We start from the raw sequence: 21,995 nt of genomic DNA, 5'->3' as shown, positions 1-21,995 counted from the left end.
TAGATAGATAGATAGATAGATAGATAGATAGATAGATAGATACTTTATTGATCCTGAAGGAAATTAAAGATATATATTCAGGTCTAAATTCATAAAAGAAAAGAGAAATTGAGTTTTTAGCTGGTAATATATTTGGCTGGTATTATAATTAGGTTAATAATAAAAGATTCGTTATGCTGAAAAGGATGATAATACAAATACAAAATATATTGAGTATTGGCCAGTCCAAGAATACATCCACCCAAAAAGGAGAAGATGTATACACAATAAAAAAATTAATGATCTATCGATTTAATAAAGCTTTTATAGAGGACACACCAATCAGAGATGCTAATAAATCGGGTCAGTCTGGCATTAACTGGGTAACATTTGTGCAGTATTTTGAAAACGACATATCTTCTTTTATTATTAATGAAGAATTTATAAGATAAAGTCCAAACTAAATGCATTAAAGCGATTTTATAAGTGCAGTTTCTTGTTTTGTAAGTTCTCTACATGGCTTTGGGCGACCTCTAGTGTTATGCCAAAAAGAGTCACGTCGAGTAATTCCGTCTCCTGCCATTTTAAACGCAACATCCGGTTGTGCAGCAGCCATTTTGTCTGTTCATGCACCAACACGGCCATGAAGAGCAGTTCCCCCTTGAAAAATATTCAATATTTTCTAGCCAGATCGCTTCCTAAATCTTTTACAGAAATCAGTTTAGGTTTGAATGATCCGATTGAGAATTTTAATCAAAGCCGCGACTTGTTATATCGTGTTTATGCGTGATTGTTTACGTGGGGTGTTATGTCGACAGAGGAGAGTTACCGGGCCATCCAGCGCTATTTAACGAATGAATACGAGCCGTACGCGCCGGGGATCCCCGGTAACGAGAAGCGGAGGATCCGCAAAGCGGCCGCCTGTTACATCGTCCGGGATGGAGTCCTTTATTACCAGCGCCGGCAGAAAGGGCAGGACGCGTTTAACGAGCTGGAGGTGATCATGCAGACCGAACGCAGGAGGGGACTCATCACTGAGGCGCACATCACCTCCGAGGGACTACATCTCAACGTTCAGCTCACCTGGGAGAACCTGTCCCAAAAATACTGGTGGAGAGGTAATGGATTACACCCTATACACTGTCCCAGATATACTGGTACTGCACTCTATACACTGTCCCAAATATACTGGTACTGCACTCTATACACTGTCCCAAATATACTGGTACTGTACCCTATACACTGTCCCAAACATACTGGTACTGCACTCTATACACTGTCCCAAATATACTGGTACTGCACTCTATACACTGTCCCAAACATACTGGTACTGCACTCTATACACTGTCCCAAATATACTGGTACTGCACTCTATACACTGTCCCAAATATACTGGTACTGCACCCTATACACTGTCCCAAACATACTGGTACTGCACTCTATACACTGTCCCAAATATACTGGGACTGCACTCTATACACTGTCCCAAATATACTGGTACTGCACTCTATACACTGTCCCAAATATACTGGCACTGCACCCTATACACTGTCCCAAACATACTGGTACTGCACTCTATACACTGTCCCAAATATACTGGTACTGCACTCTATACACTGTCCCAAATATACTGGTACTGCACTCTATACACTGTCCCAAATATACTGGTACTGTACCCTATACACTGTCCCAAACATACTGGTACTGCACTCTATACACTGTCCCAAATATACTGGTACTGCACCCTATACACTGTCCCAAATATACTGGTACTGCACTCTATACACTGTCCCAAATATACTGGTACTGCACTCTATACACTGTCCCAAATATACTGGTACTGCACTCTATACACTGTCCCAAATATACTGGTACTGCACCCTATACACTGTCCCAAACATACTGGTACTGCACTCTATACACTGTCCCAAATATACTGGGACTGCACTCTATACACTGTCCCAAATATACTGGTACTGCACTCTATACACTGTCCCAAATATACTGGCACTGCACCCTATACACTGTCCCAAACATACTGGTACTGCACTCTATACACTGTCCCAAATATACTGGTACTGCACTCTATACACTGTCCCAAATATACTGGTACTGCACTCTATACACTGTCCCAAATATACTGGTACTGTACCCTATACACTGTCCCAAACATACTGGTACTGCACTCTATACACTGTCCCAAATATACTGGTACTGCACCCTATACACTGTCCCAAATATACTGGTACTGCACTCTATACACTGTCCCAAATATACTGGTACTGCACTCTATACACTGTCTCAAATATACTGGTACTGCACTCTATACACTGTCCCAGATATACTGGTACTGCACCCTATACACTGTCCCAGATATACTGGTACTGCACTCTATACACTGTCCCAGATATACTGGTACTGTACCCTATACACTGTCCCAAATATACTGGTACTGCACTCTATACACTGTCCCAAATATACTGGTACTGCACTCTATACACTGTCCCAAATATACTGGTACTGCACCCTATACACTGTCCCAAACATACTGGTACTGCACTCTATACACTGTCCCAGATATACTGGTACTGCACCCTATACACTGTCCCAAATATACTGGTACTGCACCCTATACACTGTCCCAGATATACTGGTACTGCACCTTATACACTGTCCCAGATATACTGGTACTGCACCCTATACACTGTCCCAGATATACTGGTACTGCACCCTATACACTGTCCCAGATATACTGGTACTGTACTCTATACACTGTCCCAAACATACTGGTACTGCACTCTATACACTGTCCCAAATATACTGGTACTGCACCCTATACACTGTCCCAAATATACTGGTACTGCACCCTATACACTGTCCCAAATATACTGGTACTGCACTCTATACACTGTCCCAGATATACTGGTACTGCACTCTATACACTGTCCCAGATATACTGGTACTGCACCCTATACACTGTCCCAAACATACTGGTACTGCACCCTATACACTGTCCCAAACATACTGGTACTGCACCCTATACACTGTCCCAGATATACTGGTACTGCACTCTATACACTGTCCCAAATATACTGGTACTGCACTCTATACACTGTCCCAAATATACTGGTACTGCACTCTATACACTGTCCCAAATATACTGGTACTGCACTCTATACACTGTCCCAAATATACTGGTACTGCACCCTATACACTGTCCCAGATATACTGGTACTGCACCCTATACACTGTCCCAGATATACTGGTACTGCACCCTATACACTGTCCCAAACATACTGGTACTGCACCCTATACACTGTCCCAAACATACTGGTACTGCACCCTATACACTGTCCCAGATATACTGGTACTGCACCCTATACACTGTCCCAAACATACTGGTACTGCACCCTATACACTGTCCCAGATATACTGGTACTACACCCTATACACTGTCCCAGATATACTGGTACTGCACCCTATACACTGTCCCAAATATACTGGTACTGCACCCTATACACTGTCCCAAATATACTGGTACTGCACCCTATACACTGTCCCAGATATACTGGTACTGCACCCTATACACTGTCCCAAACATACTGGTACTGCACTCTATACACTGTCCCAAATATACTGGTACTGCACCCTATACACTGTCCCAAATATACTGGTACTGCACTCTATACACTGTCCCAAATATACTGGTACTGCACTCTATACACTGTCTCAAATATACTGGTACTGCACTCTATACACTGTCCCAGATATACTGGTACTGCACCCTATACACTGTCCCAGATATACTGGTACTGCACTCTATACACTGTCCCAGATATACTGGTACTGTACCCTATACACTGTCCCAAATATACTGGTACTGCACTCTATACACTGTCCCAAATATACTGGTACTGCACTCTATACACTGTCCCAAATATACTGGTACTGCACCCTATACACTGTCCCAAACATACTGGTACTGCACTCTATACACTGTCCCAGATATACTGGTACTGCACCCTATACACTGTCCCAAATATACTGGTACTGCACCCTATACACTGTCCCAGATATACTGGTACTGCACCTTATACACTGTCCCAGATATACTGGTACTGTACTCTATACACTGTCCCAAACATACTGGTACTGCACTCTATACACTGTCCCAAATATACTGGTACTGCACCCTATACACTGTCCCAAATATACTGGTACTGCACCCTATACACTGTCCCAAATATACTGGTACTGCACTCTATACACTGTCCCAGATATACTGGTACTGCACTCTATACACTGTCCCAGATATACTGGTACTGCACCCTATACACTGTCCCAGATATACTGGTACTGCACTCTATACACTGTCCCAAATATACTGGTACTGCACTCTATACACTGTCCCAAATATACTGGTACTGCACTCTATACACTGTCCCAAATATACTGGTACTGCACCCTATACACTGTCCCAGATATACTGGTACTGCACCCTATACACTGTCCCAAACATACTGGTACTGCACCCTATACACTGTCCCAGATATACTGGTACTACACCCTATACACTGTCCCAGATATACTGGTACTGCACCCTATACACTGTCCCAAATATACTGGTACTGCACCCTATACACTGTCCCAAATATACTGGTACTGCACCCTATACACTGTCCCAGATATACTGGTACTGCACCCTATACACTGTCCCAAACATACTGGTACTGCACCCTATACACTGTCCCAAACATACTGGTACTGCACCCTATACACTGTCCCAGATATACTGGTACTGCACCCTATACACTGTCCCAAACATACTGGTACTGCACCCTATACACTGTCCCAAATATACTGGTACTGCACTCTATACACTGTCCCAAATATACTGGCACTGCACCCTATACACTGTCCCAAATATACTGGTACTGCACTCTATACACTGTCCCAAATATACTGGTACTGCACTCTATACACTGTCCCAAATATACTGGCACTGCACCCTATACACTGTCCCAAATATACTGGTACTGCACCCTATACACTGTCCCAAATATACTGGTACTGCACTCTATACACTGTCCCAAATATACTGGTACTGCACCCTATACACTGTCCCAGATATACTGGTACTGCACCCTATACACTGTCCCAGATATACTGGTACTGCACCTTATACACTGTCCCAAATATACTGGTACTGCACCCTATACACTGTCCCAAATATACTGGTACTGCACCCTATACACTGTCCCAAATATACTGGTACTGCACCCTATACACTGTCCCAAATATACTGGTACTGCACTCTATACACTGTCCCAAATATACTGGTACTGCACCCTATACACTGTCCCAAATATACTGGTACTGCACTCTATACACTGTCCCAAATATACTGGTACTGCACCCTATACACTGTCCCAAATATACTGGTACTGCACCCTATACACTGTCCCAAATATACTGGTACTGCACTCTATACACTGTCCCAGATATACTGGTACTGCACCCTATACACTGTCCCAGATATACTGGTACTGCACCTTATACACTGTCCCAAATATACTGGTACTGCACCCTATACACTGTCCCAAATATACTGGTACTGCACCCTATACACTGTCCCAAATATACTGGTACTGCACCCTATACACTGTCCCAAATATACTGGTACTGCACCCCATACACTGTCCCAAATATACTGGTACTGCACCCTATACACTGTCCCAAATATACTGGTACTGCACTCTATACACTGTCCCAAATATACTGGTACTGCACCCTATACACTGTCCCAAATATACTGGTACTGCACCCTATACACTGTCCCAAATATACTGGTACTGCACCCTATACACTGTCCCAAATATACTGGTACTGCACCCTATACACTGTCCCAAATATACTGGTACTGCACCCTATACACTGTCCCAGATATACTGGTACTGCACCCTATACACTGTCCCAAATATACTGGTACTGCACCCTATACACTGTCCCAAATATACTGGTACTGCACTCTATACACTGTCCCAGATATACTGGTACTGCACCCTATACACTGTCCCAAATATACTGGTACTGCACTCTATACACTGTCCCAAATATACTGGTACTGCACCCTATACACTGTCCCAGATATACTGGTACTGCACCCTATACACTGTCCCAGATATACTGGTACTGCACCTTATACACTGTCCCAAATATACTGGTACTGCACCCTATACACTGTCCCAAATATACTGGTACTGCACCCTATACACTGTCCCAAATATACTGGTACTGCACCCTATACACTGTCCCAGATATACTGGTACTGCACTCTATACACTGTCCCAAATATACTGGTACTGCACCCTATACACTGTCCCAAATATACTGGTACTGCACTCTATACACTGTCCCAAATATACTGGTACTGCACCCTATACACTGTCCCAAATATACTGGTACTGCACTCTATACACTGTCCCAAATATACTGGTACTGCACCCTATACACTGTCCCAAATATACTGGTACTGCACCCTATACACTGTCCCAAATATACTGGTACTGCACTCTATACACTGTCCCAGATATACTGGTACTGCACCCTATACACTGTCCCAGATATACTGGTACTGCACCTTATACACTGTCCCAAATATACTGGTACTGCACCCTATACACTGTCCCAAATATACTGGTACTGCACCCTATACACTGTCCCAAATATACTGGTACTGCACCCTATACACTGTCCCAAATATACTGGTACTGCACCCCATACACTGTCCCAAATATACTGGTACTGCACCTTATACACTGTCCCAAATATACTGGTACTGCACCCTATACACTGTCCCAAATATACTGGTACTGCACCCTATACACTGTCCCAAATATACTGGTACTGCACCCTATACACTGTCCCAAATATACTGGTACTGCACCCCATACACTGTCCCAAATATACTGGTACTGCACCCTATACACTGTCCCAAATATACTGGTACTGCACTCTATACACTGTCCCAAATATACTGGTACTGCACCCTATACACTGTCCCAAATATACTGGTACTGCACCCTATACACTGTCCCAAATATACTGGTACTGCACCCTATACACTGTCCCAAATATACTGGTACTGCACCCTATACACTGTCCCAAATATACTGGTACTGCACCCTATACACTGTCCCAGATATACTGGTACTGCACCCTATACACTGTCCCAAATATACTGGTACTGCACCCTATACACTGTCCCAAATATACTGGTACTGCACTCTATACACTGTCCCAGATATACTGGTACTGCACCCTATACACTGTCCCAAATATACTGGTACTGCACTCTATACACTGTCCCAAATATACTGGTACTGCACCCTATACACTGTCCCAGATATACTGGTACTGCACCCTATACACTGTCCCAGATATACTGGTACTGCACCTTATACACTGTCCCAAATATACTGGTACTGCACCCTATACACTGTCCCAAATATACTGGTACTGCACCCTATACACTGTCCCAAATATACTGGTACTGCACCCTATACACTGTCCCAGATATACTGGTACTGCACTCTATACACTGTCCCAAATATACTGGTACTGCACCCTATACACTGTCCCAAATATACTGGTACTGCACTCTATACACTGTCCCAAATATACTGGTACTGCACCCTATACACTGTCCCAAATATACTGGTACTGCACTCTATACACTGTCCCAAATATACTGGTACTGCACCCTATACACTGTCCCAAATATACTGGTACTGCACCCTATACACTGTCCCAAATATACTGGTACTGCACTCTATACACTGTCCCAGATATACTGGTACTGCACCCTATACACTGTCCCAGATATACTGGTACTGCACCTTATACACTGTCCCAAATATACTGGTACTGCACCCTATACACTGTCCCAAATATACTGGTACTGCACCCTATACACTGTCCCAAATATACTGGTACTGCACCCTATACACTGTCCCAAATATACTGGTACTGCACCCCATACACTGTCCCAAATATACTGGTACTGCACCCTATACACTGTCCCAAATATACTGGTACTGCACTCTATACACTGTCCCAAATATACTGGTACTGCACCCTATACACTGTCCCAAATATACTGGTACTGCACCCTATACACTGTCCCAAATATACTGGTACTGCACCCTATACACTGTCCCAAATATACTGGTACTGCACTCTATACACTGTCCCAAATATACTGGTACTGCACCCTATACACTGTCCCAAATATACTGGTACTGCACTCTATACACTGTCCCAAATATACTGGTACTGCACTCTATACACTGTCCCAAATATACTGGTACTGCACCCTATACACTGTCCCAAATATACTGGTACTGCACTCTATACACTGTCCCAAATATACTGGTACTGCACCCTATACACTGTCCCAAATATACTGGTACTGCACCCTATACACTGTCCCAAATATACTGGTACTGCACTCTATACACTGTCCCAGATATACTGGTACTGCACCCTATACACTGTCCCAGATATACTGGTACTGCACCTTATACACTGTCCCAAATATACTGGTACTGCACCCTATACACTGTCCCAAATATACTGGTACTGCACCCTATACACTGTCCCAAATATACTGGTACTGCACCCTATACACTGTCCCAAATATACTGGTACTGCACCCCATACACTGTCCCAAATATACTGGTACTGCACCCTATACACTGTCCCAAATATACTGGTACTGCACTCTATACACTGTCCCAAATATACTGGTACTGCACCCTATACACTGTCCCAAATATACTGGTACTGCACTCTATACACTGTCCCAAATATACTGGTACTGCACCCTATACACTGTCCCAAATATACTGGTACTGCACCCTATACACTGTCCCAAATATACTGGTACTGCACTCTATACACTGTCCCAGATATACTGGTACTGCACCCTATACACTGTCCCAGATATACTGGTACTGCACCTTATACACTGTCCCAAATATACTGGTACTGCACCCTATACACTGTCCCAAATATACTGGTACTGCACCCTATACACTGTCCCAAATATACTGGTACTGCACCCTATACACTGTCCCAAATATACTGGTACTGCACCCCATACACTGTCCCAAATATACTGGTACTGCACCCTATACACTGTCCCAAATATACTGGTACTGCACTCTATACACTGTCCCAAATATACTGGTACTGCACCCTATACACTGTCCCAAATATACTGGTACTGCACCCTATACACTGTCCCAAATATACTGGTACTGCACCCTATACACTGTCCCAAATATACTGGTACTGCACTCTATACACTGTCCCAAATATACTGGTACTGCACCCTATACACTGTCCCAAATATACTGGTACTGCACTCTATACACTGTCCCAAATATACTGGTACTGCACTCTATACACTGTGTCTGTGTTGCAGGGATCCTGAAGCAGATTAAGGATTACATTAGTGACTGCGGTTGCCACCCTAAATCGGATCGTGCACGAGGCAGCGCTGAAGACGGAACAGGACAGACGGCGTCGCGTCCGTTAGGTCGACGAAAAACCTCCGTCCACGTGAGTGAGGATGAGGGTGAGGATGAGGACGAGGAGGAATTCATCACTGATGAGTTTCGTGATCTTCCCGTCAAGCAGAAGGGATCCAACATCGACAAACATGAGCTGGTCTTCGTAAGTGCAACGTTTTAGGAGCTTCTTTATTTGTAATATACTGATCAACCATAACATTATGACCACCTACTTGTTTCTACACTCACTGTCCACTTTGTAGTTCTACAATTACTGACTGTAGTCCATCTGTTTCTCTGCATGCTTTGTTAGCCTCTTTTCATGCTGTTCTTCGATGGTCAGGACCCCCACAGGACCACCACAGAGCAGGTATTATTTAGGTGGTGGATCATTCTCAGCACTGCAGTGACACTGACATGGTGGTGGTGTGTTAGTGTGTGTTGTGCTGGTACGAGTGGACCAGACACAGCAGCGCTGCTGGAGTTTTTAAATCCCGTGTCCACTCACTGTCCACTCCTACCTAGTCGGTCCACCTTGTAGATGTGAAGTCGGAGACGATCGCTCATCTATTGCTGCTGTTTGAGTCGGTCATCTTCTAGACGCTGCCCACGGGGCGCTGTTGGCTGGATATATTCGGTTGGTGGACCATTCTCAGTCCAGCAGTGACAGTGAGGTGTTTAAAAACTCCAGCAGCGCTGCTGTGTCTGATCCACTCGTACCAGCACAACACACACTAACACACCACCACCATGTCAGTGTCACTGCAGTGCTGAGAATGATCCACCACCTAAATAATACCTGTCCTGTGGGGGTCCTGTGGGGGTCCTGACCATTGAAGAACAGCATGAAAGGGGGCTAACAAAGCATGCAGAGATACAGATGGACTACAGTCAGTAATTGTAGATCAAGGAGGTGGTTTTAATGTTAAGGCTGATCGGCATATATAAATAAGGTGTTGATTGTCCTGTATTTGGTCCTGCAGGTGGACAGTAAGGGGATAGTAAAGCAGTTCCTCCCTAAACACGGACAGACCATGCTGGACAACCTAAACCGGCAGCGTCTCAATAACCAGTTCTGTGACATCACCTTGCTGATCGAGGGCGAGGAGCATCGGGCCCACAAGGCCGTTCTGGCTTCCTGTAGCGAGTACTTCAACGAGCTCTTCATCGAGAAGGGCGCTGCGTCCAGTCACGAAGCCGTGGTGGACCTCTCGGGTAAGCACAGACGTGATCGGCTGTCTGTGCACTCTCAATGCTGGTCCCATGCCTGAATATGAGCTCTGGATGTTTCTTGATACGTCAACCTTTATTTATTCGTTGTTTTTTCGGTTTCTAGGCTTTAGCAAGGCGAGTTTTCTGCCTCTGCTGGAGTTCGCCTACACGTCCCAGCTGACGTTCAACTTCTGCGTCATGGCCGACGTGGTCATGCTGGCGCGGCACCTCCTGATGCCCGAAGTGCTCCAGATTTGCGAGAGGGTGCACAAGAAAGTGGAGGAGCAGAAGCTGACGGTGTACCAGCGAGGGGACGTGCACACCGTGATGGCCAGACAGGCGGCGGATCCTTCCGAGTCCGGCACCTTCGTGGTGGCCATGGAGAGCGACGGGCGGGCTGTGGTGACCCACGCCGAACAGCCCGACGGACACATGGGGCACGCCATCACCCTCATCACAGATGAAGCTGGAAGCGCCGAGTCCCTCGCTTTGCTCGCTGGGGCGACCGTGAACGGCGAGACGATGACCGTGGTCACTCACGGCGGTCAGGCTGGCTCGGCCGAGTCTCTGGCCATCGTCGGCCACGGTGGGCGACCCGATCCGAGTGAGGGCATGACCGTGGTCACACACTCTGGGCAAGCGGGCTCGAGCGAATCCCTGGCTGTCGTTCGGGCCTGCTGGACGGTCGAGGAGCCCCAGGTGGAGGACGCCCCCGTAGCAACCAGCATGGAACCGGACACGTTCATCATCAGCGTCGATCCCGGAAAGGTAGCGTCCACTCAGAACATCCACATCACTGCAGAAGCTGTGCCTGCCCAGGAGGAGCCGGTATCTCAAGCTGAAGAGCCTTCAAGCAAAGCTGCTCCACCACCGACCCCCACGCCTCAGAAAAGGAGGCCAGGGAGACCCCCAAAGGTAAAGCAAGTTCCCCCTCCTCAGACAGAACAGAAGGAAGAGAAGATGGACGCAGCGGGAGCAGAAGAGGAAAAGAAAGAGGAGCAAGAGAGGCTCGATCCTAATAAACGCTTCCTGAGAAAGCGCTCGGTGCGGGAGGGAGGATACGCCCGTCTGCACATGGGGATCGAAACCACCGAGGATGAAACGGACACCGCAAAGGTACTAGGTCTAACCTTCGACAGCTCATTAGTACTGGTCTGAATCAGGGGTGGGCAAACTTTTTGGGGATGAACTAATATAAATGATCACCCGAAGAATAAATATCTGTGTGGGTTTCCACCGGGATGAATCTTGTGAAACCAGTAACTACCTGTCCTGTCATGAATGTAACCAAGAGTGTAAAACATGACGTTAAAATCCTAATAAATGAAGGCCGCTCAGGTGGCGCAGCGGTAAAAACGCACGCTGGAACCAGGGCTGGGATCTCGAATACATCGTATCGAATCTCGGCTCTGCCTGCCGGCTGAGGCTGAGCGGCCACGTGAGCGACGATCGGCCTGCTGTTCAGATATGGGCGGGACTAAGCCGGACGGGGTCTCTCTCTCATGACCGGTGCGATTACGATTCTGCTGGCTGATTGATAACGCCTGCACAGAGATGAGAAAAGAGTGCTGTCAGGGTGTGTCTCTCCGTACACGACGCTGAGCTGCACTGCACTCGTCAAAGTGTAGGCGATAAGATGCACACGGCTGCTGTATACGTGTCGGAGGGGGCGTGGGTTAGCTTCGTTCTCCTCAATCAGAGCGGGGATCGGCATCGGTGGAGAGGAAGCGTGATGCAGTCGGGCAATTGGACGCGCTAAAAGGGAGAAAATGCATAAAGAAAATATATATTTTTTAAATCCTAATAAATATTATAAGTATATGTTATATTATATGTAGCCTATAATTAAAAACGCCAATACACGTTTAGTTAAATAAATAAAATGATCTAAATTGACTTCTTTAAATTGTCTTTACACAGTTCAAGCCATTGAAGGATAAAGGCCGTGCTCAGAGGCCCAACAGTGGCATCTATCGCCTGTGGTTATCGCATTTGGTTGCCATGATTTAAGCCGCTAAGCCAAAAAAGCAGACACCATGGTAGAACAGTGTACTTTACTGGCTAGTTTGTACAGAGCGTGTTTCACAGTGGTGGAGATGAAGCGTATACCTCTCTGCTTAAGGCTCAATTCCTACCGGTATTCACCACATCACTTTGCTCCTAATTTGCATAAAGTTAAACTTTGCTTTAAACTTTAAACTTTTTCATGCTGTCGACTCCGCCCATTTCATGTCACAAACGTTCCCTCCGCCTCCTGTTGCTGGAAATCACCGGCTCCAATTGAAAACTAATGATAGCCGGTCGCTTTGTTGTGTCTCTGGTGTTCAACGCAAGGCGTAAAAGACGACAATGACTGAACCTTAAATAGAAATATTTAGTCCAAGGCAAATCTGACCAGACAGACTAGACTGGACTCGGGTCCTCCAGTCTTAACGATTCGATCCGGTGTTTTACACCAGTATTGGATTAACATGCTGTTAAATCGAGGTTTTGAAAATCTCACAGAAGATAATACAGAAATAATCATTAAATATTAGACTGAAAACATATATTTAATACACAACTAGCATAAAACACAGATTCCTGTTGTGAATACAGCGGTACCTTGTAACTCGACGTCCCCTGAACTCAAAATCTCATCAAAGTGTGCATATGAGACGAATCTGCATTTGTGTGGAATAACCATCAGATCCGGTGTTACAGCTCCACATGTATCTGTGTTTATCTGGATTTTCCTCCCTGTTTCACTTTTAAACTTGTGTTACAGCTCCAGCTTCTGAGAAAGAATCAGCTTTTTATTTCAGCTGTTTTTAAATTATATTTGTGTTATTTTCAGTGTATAAGTGTCAAAAACAACCCCATTGTTTTACATGAGCCTAAAATATATGCAAATCTCTGAGGTGGTGGTGCTTTAACTGGGAATTTTCTGACTAGTCCAGAACCATCAGCTAACTAAGCCACTACTGCTCTTTTAGTTTATTAGGCTTATAACAACATTACATTTGTTGTTTTAATGCTTATTTATTTATTTTGTTTTATTTAGAGGTTTTAACAATCATTTTACACTTAGTTTTATTCATTTACATGATGAATTTAAGGAATTAATCTAATCTAATAAGAACCTTAATCTATTAGTCCTGTGTAAAGTCTCAGTCTGACCACAGAATCGTCTTTGTTTGGACTTTAGACGCCCCAGAGACCGGGCAGACGAGGCCGTCCACCCCAGTCGCTGAAGAAAGCTTCGCCTGATCCTTCCGAAGCGGAACCGGAGTCTGCTCCCGACGACAGGAAGACGTTCACCGAGGGGTCAGAGTCGGATGGAACGGAGGTGACCCCGGTGGAAGAGAGCGTCGCCCCGGAAAGACCGAAATCAGCAGTGGACGGAGAACACGCGTGCAACGAGTGCGGCATGGTGTTCCAGAGACGCTACGCCCTCATCATGCACACCCTCATACACGAGAAGTCTCGCATCTTCAAGTGCAGCGTACGTACCTGTCGTACTCTCAGCTCGCTTTTAACGGTGTGATTATTTCATGTACTGACGAGTGACTGCTGTCTCTCCAGCTGTGTAATAAAGAGTTCCACTACGCCGCCTCGCTGCACGCCCACCTGCTGCGCCACAAGCATTCGAAGACCCAGAGGTCCTCGGAGGCGGCGGGGGACAGGGGCCGCACCAAGCGCGAGTTCGTCTGCGACATCTGCGGCAAGACGCTGCCCAAGCTGTACTCGCTGCGGATCCACATGCTGCACCACACGGGCGTGAGGCCGCACCAGTGCAGGCTGTGCGGGAAGAGCTTCGCCACCAAGCACAACCTGAACATGCACAAAGCGCAGCACGACGCGGCCCGGCGCTTCCAGTGCACCATGTGTGAGAAGTCGTTCGGCAGCAAGAGGGCGCTGGACGAGCACACCAGCACCCATACAGGCAAGTTATCACACACACACACACACACACACACACACACACACACACACTGCCACAGACTGTGTGCCTGGGTATGGAATAGTTGGTTTCGATTTCTCCTCACTGGCATTCAAAAGTTGCTGGTAGATGTTGCGCCAGTTCATGCTTGAACTTCATACTCGCCGGCTCCAGTTGAACATGAATGACAGCCGGTCGCTTTGTTGTGTCTCTGCCGGTGTTGAACGCAGGGCTGAAAGACGACAATGACTGAAACTTAAATAGAAATATTTCGTCCAAGGCGAATCTGACCTGACAGACTAGACTGGACTCGGGTCCTCCAGTCTTAACGATTCGATCCGGTGTTTTACACCAGTATTGGATTAACATTGGGTTAAATCGAGGTTTCTACACTCACTGTCCATTTTATCAGCTCCACTTACCATATAGAAGCACTTTGTAGTTCTACAATTACTGACTGTAGTCCATCTGTTTCTCTGCATGCTTTGTAGACCACCACAGAGCAGGTATTATTTAGGTGGTGGATGATTCTCAGCACTGCAGTGACACTGACATGGTGGTGGTGTGTTATTGTGTGTTGTGCTGGTACCGTCACTGCTGGACCGAGAATAGTCCACCGACCAAAAATATCCAGCCAACGGCGCCCCGTGGGCAGCGTCCTGTGACCACCGATGAAGGTCTAGAAGACGACCGACTCAAACAGCAGCAATAGATGAGCGATCGTCTCTGACTTTACATCTACGAGGTGGACCGACTAGGTAGGAGTGTCTAATAGAGTGGACAGTGAGTGGACACGGTATTTAAAAACTCCAGCACAACACACACTAACACACCACCACCATGTCAGTGTCACTGCAGTGCTGAGAATCATCCACCACCTAAATAATACCTGCTCCGTGGTGGTCCTGTGGGGGTCCAAAGTGCTTCTATATGGTAAGTGGGGCTGATAAAATGGACAGTGAGTGTAGAAACAAGGAGGTGGTCATAATGTTATGGCTGATCGGTGTATATATAATACGAGACTAGCATAAATGTGACAACTTGGTGTTATACAGACCAAAACAAAATGAGGTTTGGTTGATGTTGCTGTCAACTTCTGATGTAAGAATAATTAACATCTTTTAATCAGCATCAAATTGTTGTTTTATTTTTCTTCTTTAACAGGTGAATCTAAATATTTTTGCTCCATATGTGGACTGTCATTCTTTCGAGCATCCGGTCTGAGCAAGCACATGAAAAAACACAAACCCAAACCCGAGACCCGTTCCTTCCAGTGTAGCCAGTGAGTATTCCATCTGATTATGATCTCACACACACACACACACACACACACACACACGGTCGCTCGTTCTGACCCCGGCTGTGTTTCGTTCCCACAGCTGTGATAAGAGCTTCTACGAGGCGAAGGACCTGCAGCAGCACATGAACAAGCACCTGGGTTTGAAGCCCTTTCAGTGCCAGGTGTGTGGAAAATCCTACACCTGGAAGAAGGATTGGTACTCGCACGTCAAATCCCACACCGTCTCCGAGCCGTACCGGTAAGAACGGAAACCTAAACCACCAATAAACTCTATGAGATCGACCCTACTGTAAACACACAGGGTTCAATACCCCCAAAATACGATGGGAACCAAATGTTTACACAAGATGCCACATAGGACACACCAAACTCACTTGTACCAACCTGCTAAAGGGAGACCAGGCCCCTACTCGCCCCCTTTATGGATCAAGAACCTCTGTCAACTTCAGCCGCCCTCAAAAATCACAGGATTTTTTAAGAAAAGAGCCACATTTCATTGCAGTCATTAAACTGAATGATGGAATAAATTAAAGCTACGATACACAGCACAACTACCTTAATAGTTGAACGTAAACCTGGAACATCCAGCGACAGCGTGAGGCTTCATGTTCCGTCTCAAATACCAAAATACTTGTCCGTGTTTTGACCCCCCCTAAGAATCAGTTGTTAGTTTTCCAAACTCAGTTACCCGAGTCGTGTTTTTAGCTGCTTTAGACTTCGACATCTTGGACGTTTTGACTAAGCGATTGCTAACTGAATTGCCGTAGGATTGCTAGGACGCCTCGGTTAAAATACTGGACTAGTCATCAGAAGGTCACTGGTTCGAGTCTTACATCCACCGAGTTGCTACTGTTGGGCCCTTGAGCGAGGCCATCAATCCTCCCTTGCTTAGGTTGTATTCATCACAATTGTAGGGTGGCACGGTGGGTAGCACTGTCGCCTCACAGCAAGAAGGTCCTGGGTTCGATCCCCAGGTGGGGCGGTCCGGGTCCTTTCTGTGTGGAGTTTGCATGTTCTCCCCGTGTCCGTGTGGGTTTCCTCCGGGAGCTCCGGTTTCCTCCCACAGTCCAAAGACGTGCAAGTGAGGTGAACTGGAGACTAGTGATCGACCGATATGGGTTTTTTAATGGCCGATGGCCGATATATAAAGCTGATAATACCATTTTTTTACAACTAAAAAATACTATAATAATAATAATAATAATAATAATAATACAACAAAACAGAATTAATGATCAACATTTATTTATCACTGTATATTCTTGTTTGCTCTTTTGGCCGTTCAAAAAATTAAATACAAAAAATTAAAACTTTAAATAAAATACAAATTATTTCAAAGGTTTCAGTGCACTTAACATACACAAGCAGATAGCAGTATCTTTTTGTTTTTAAGAATGAACAAACATGCTTAGTGAAGACAGTTGCACATAGAAGAACTTCTTTTAAGGAGCCATTATTTAAGCACCAAACTGTGTGCATTGTGTTTGAGCATTTAGATAAGTAATCAAAATATAAATAAAATATTAACAAAAATATTTGTGAATAAAAAAATAATGAAGTTAAAGTTAAAGTGAAATATTTGGGGGGGGAAAAGGTTGTAAACCCTGTCCAAGTCAAGAGCAGCAAATTGTAGGAAACAGTTTCCAGTCTTGAAATAAAATGGCAATATCCTCACTGAATGTTTTCTCAGCCTCTCTTTTTTAGTAGTCCCAGTCTAAAAGCAGCAAGTTGTAATGCAGGAAATAAAGTTTCTCTGCATTTTCTCCAGTGAGCCTGTTCCTTTTCTTCTCATAAATGGTCCCAATCTCACTAAAAATTCTCGTTCTTGTGCATTCACTGATGTCTGCCTGGAGAGTGGCGAAATGGACACACGGGGGCGCTCTAACAACAGCCAGACCAATGACTGTATACAGTCACTGAGCTGACGGAGGCAATGTTTAAATATCGGCCTTGTGCGCACATATATCGGCCGATGCCGATTATCTAAAAAATGCCAAAAATCGGCCCGATTAATCGGCCGGCCGATTAATCGGTCGATCACTACTGGAGACACTAAATTGTCCATGACTGTGTAACCTTTGATGAATCTTGTGTAATGAGTAACTACCGTTCCTGTCATGATTGTAACCAAAAGTGTAAAACATGATGTTAAAATCCTAATAAACAAACAAACAAATCATCACAATTGTATGTCGCATTGGATAAAAGTGTTTCTTAATGCTGAAAATGTATTTATCTGTGTGTGTGTGTGTGTGTGTGTGTGTGTGTGTGTGTAGGTGTAATGTGTGTGGGAAGGAGTTCTTTGAGAAGGCTCTGTTCAGAAGACACGTGAAGAAGGCCACTCACGGTAAGAAGGGTCGAGTGAAGCAGAACCTGGAGAGAGAGTGTGAACACTGCGGCAGGAAGTTCACTCAGCTCCGCGAGTACCGCCGCCACGTTAATAACCATCAAGGTACACACACACACACACACACACACGCACACACGCTTATACACACAATTACTGATATGTTGGAATGCACAGATACTGAATGATTTTAGTTCATGTTGGTTAAATTGCACTGCAATGCATCGATTAGTCCACTAGGTGGCAGCACCAGCCAAGCTATTTAATAAAATAATTTATTTACATTTGATTCCTTAGGAGGTAAATTTGTGAGAAATGATGTAAAGAATAAAATCAGAAAAGAATTACAATTGTAGTCAATTTCAGTGCGAGCAATTATAAGATAAGGGCCTTGATCAGGGGCCCAATAGTTGTAGCTTGTTCGTGACGGGGCTTAAACCTGCAACCTTCGAGTTACATTTACATTTATGGCATTTAGCAGACGTTATTATTTAATGACAGTTGTGATCTAATACAGTTCAAGCAATTGTGGGATAAGGGCCTTGCTCAGGGGCCCAACAGTGGTAGCTTGGTCACGATGAGGCTTAAACCCCCGACCTTCCGATTACATTTACATTTATGGCACTTAGCAGACGCCGTTATCCAATTACAGTTGTGACCGCATACAGTTCAAGCAATTGTGGATTAAGGGCCTTGCTCAGGGGCCCAACAGTGGCAGCTTGGTCGTGATGAGTCTTAAACCTACGACCTTCTGATTACATTTACATTTATGGCATTTAGCAGGTGCTGTTATCCAGTTTCAGTTGTGATTGAATACAGTTCAAGCAATTGTGAATTTGGGTTAAGGGCCTTACACAGGGGCCCAATAGTTGCAGCTTGGTCGTGATGAGGCTTAAACTCATGACCTTGCGATTACATTTACATTCAGGGCATTTATCAGACACTGTTATTCAATTACAGTTGTGATTGAATACAGTTCAAGTAATTGTGAGATAAGGGCCTTGCTCAGGGGCCCAACAGTGGCCGCTTGGTCGTGATGAGGCTTAAACCTACAACCTTCCGATTACATTTATGGCATTTAGCAGGCACCATTATCCAATTACAGTTGTGATCAAACACAGTTTAAGCAATTGTGGGTTAAGGGCCTTGCTCAGGGGCCCAACAGTGGCAGCTTGGTCGTGATGAGGCTTAAACCTACAACCTTTTGATTACATTTACATTCAGGGCATTTTGCAGGTGCTATTATTTAATTACAGTTGTGTTCGAATACAGTTCAAGCAACAAAAGTTCAGACAAGGGCCTTGCTCAGGGGCCCAACAGTGGCAGCTTTATCCAGCAATGTTTTAATTACTTTAATTACCTTAACATGGTCCACCATGTCCTCTCTCTCTCCTCACAGGCGTGAAACCATTCGAGTGCTTGACCTGCGGCGTGGCGTGGGCCGACGCCCGCTCTCTGAAGCGCCACGTGCGCACGCACACGGGCGAGCGGCCCTACGTGTGCCCGGTGTGTCAGGAAGCCCACATCGACGCCCGCACCCTGCGCAAGCACATCAGCAAATATCACGGCGACCAGCTGCCCGGCAAGATCATGCTGGAGAAGGACACGCTGCAGTTCCACAACCAGGGGACGCAGGTGGAGCACGCCGTCAGCATCCTGAGCCCCGAGCTGCCGCCCGAACTGAGGCCCCCGGAGCCGGCGTCCGTCACCGAGGAGATCGAGACGGTGCTGATCACCGAGGAGACGGTGGAGGCGGTGCAGGCCATGAGCGACGGGGGCGTCGCCACGCTGTCCGACCAGAGCATCATGCAGGTGGTGAACTACGTCCTGGCACAGCAGGTCAAGACCGAGGACGTGGAGGCGTCCGAGATCATCCAGACCATGGAGGTGGAGGTGGCCAACGTGGCCGAGGTGGAGTGACGGCCGCCTCGGACGGGAGGGTTCGTTTCTAGATGTGTTTGAGCCCAATAGAACCGGCACAAACGGATTGTACGAAAGTTTAACATTTATTTTTGTTGTAAAATATAATAACATGTGGAACGTTTGAGGGTTCAAGTCTCTCCTGAGATGGAGAGTGTGTGTTCTGATGTGTGTGTGTGTGCGCTCTCATATTATGTTTATACTGTACATAGTCAGGATTGCAATTATTTACACTATAATGCAGCACACAATCCAGTCAGCTCTTAAATAAACTCTAGCGTTTTATATAAACATTGAAAATTCTATGCAGAATGATGTCTTGGACAGACTGGTACATGCTGTATCTCCACATCTCCTGATTTTGAGCCAAGGTGTCGACCAAATAAAGCTTTTTAGGGCTATTTACTGTGCGTCAATCCCAGTTCTTCTTACTCTGAGTGTCCAGATTTATTCTCTTCTTATTTTTTTTTAAGAGGTTTGGTATAAATGTCCTTACATGGTGCTTAACGCTGTAGAAAAAGGCACTGGTTAGTAGGGAGGCACTAATATACGTACATTTTACGGCAACAGTTTGGGGAAGGCTACTTTCTGATCTATGATTGTGTCCATGTTCACAAAACAAGGTGTTTGCCGAGAGCCCTGATCTCAAGCCCACTATAATTTTTTTGACATGAATCAGCTGGTTTAGGGGGGTCCAAACTGTGGCCCGTTACCATTTTTTAAAGAAAAAGGCCTGCAAGGTGTTTTAGAAATGTAATTAAAGTTGGCCCACTATTAAGTAGGTTTATAAAACAAAATTCCTAGTTTGAAGGGTGGCACAGTGGCTCGGTGGGTAGCACTGTCATCTCACAGCAAGAAGGTCCTGGGTTCAATTCCTAGATGGAGCGGTCTGGGTCCTTTCTGTGTGGAGTTTGCATGTTCTCCCCGTGTCTGTGTGGGATTACTCTGGGTGCTCCGGGTTCCTCTGACAGTCCAAAGACGTGCGGTCAGGTTAAATGAAGCTACTGGGGCGGCACGGTGGCTAGGTGGGTAGCACTGTCGCCTCACAGCAAGAAGGTCCTGGATTCGATCCCCAGGTGGAGTGGTCTGGGTCCTTTCTGTGTGTTGTTTGCATGTTCTTCTCATGTCTGCGTGAGCTCCTCCGGGTGCTCCGGTTTCCTCCCACAGTCCAAATACATGCAAGTGAGGTGAATTGGAAATACAGAATTGTCCACGAGTCTTGTGTAATGAGTAACTACCGTTCCTGTCCTGTCAATGTAACCAAAGTGTAAAACATGGCGTTAGAATCATAATAAACAAATGAAGCTACTACATTTCCCTAACTGTGTGTGTGTGTGTGAATGTGTGTGTGCCCTATGATGAACTGGAGACCTCTCCGAGGTGTTTCCTACCTTTCGCCCAGTGAATCGGACTCACCGCGACCTTGAGTAAGTGAAAGCATTGGTAAAATAATGAATGTATGAGTTCCTAGTTTGGACGCTTGGTGCCACTCTTCAGATTTCAGGTACGTTGGGAGTTTGTGTGAGTGAGTGGGTGAGTGAGTGTGTGTGTGTGTGTGTGTGTGTGTAAGAAGTATAATAATCTTCCCATTAGGTTATAAACTGGTGTGTGAAATTTGCTAAATCTTAGTTTACACAACACTGTCAAAGATAGATAATTAGTCACTCAAATAAAAAGGCCCTATGGTTGTTAGTAATCAAGTAGGTCTAATATATTTTATTTATTTAATTACAGAGAGTC

At 45.4% G+C, this 21,995-nt stretch overlaps 1 protein-coding gene across 1 annotated transcript; it reads left to right on the top strand.

Moving 5' to 3' along the window:
- Positions 1 to 623: 623 nt before the first annotated feature.
- On the top strand, positions 624 to 20,649 carry zbtb11 (zinc finger and BTB domain containing 11). The gene is made up of 10 exons (XM_062996508.1): positions 624 to 1,097; positions 9,467 to 9,717; positions 10,538 to 10,769; positions 10,891 to 11,882; positions 13,954 to 14,250; positions 14,331 to 14,691; positions 15,853 to 15,970; positions 16,068 to 16,226; positions 18,265 to 18,440; positions 19,735 to 20,649. The coding sequence occupies exons 1-10, from the start codon at positions 788 to 790 to the stop codon at positions 20,253 to 20,255; spliced, it is 3,417 nt and encodes a 1,138-aa protein (XP_062852578.1). The 5' UTR covers positions 624 to 787; the 3' UTR covers positions 20,256 to 20,649.
- Positions 20,650 to 21,995: the final 1,346 nt, after the last annotated feature.

This window comes from Trichomycterus rosablanca, chromosome 6 (assembly GCF_030014385.1).
Source record: "Trichomycterus rosablanca isolate fTriRos1 chromosome 6, fTriRos1.hap1, whole genome shotgun sequence".
NCBI lineage: Eukaryota > Metazoa > Chordata > Actinopteri > Siluriformes > Trichomycteridae > Trichomycterus > Trichomycterus rosablanca.
This window is presented reverse-complemented; position numbering and strand designations above follow the sequence as displayed.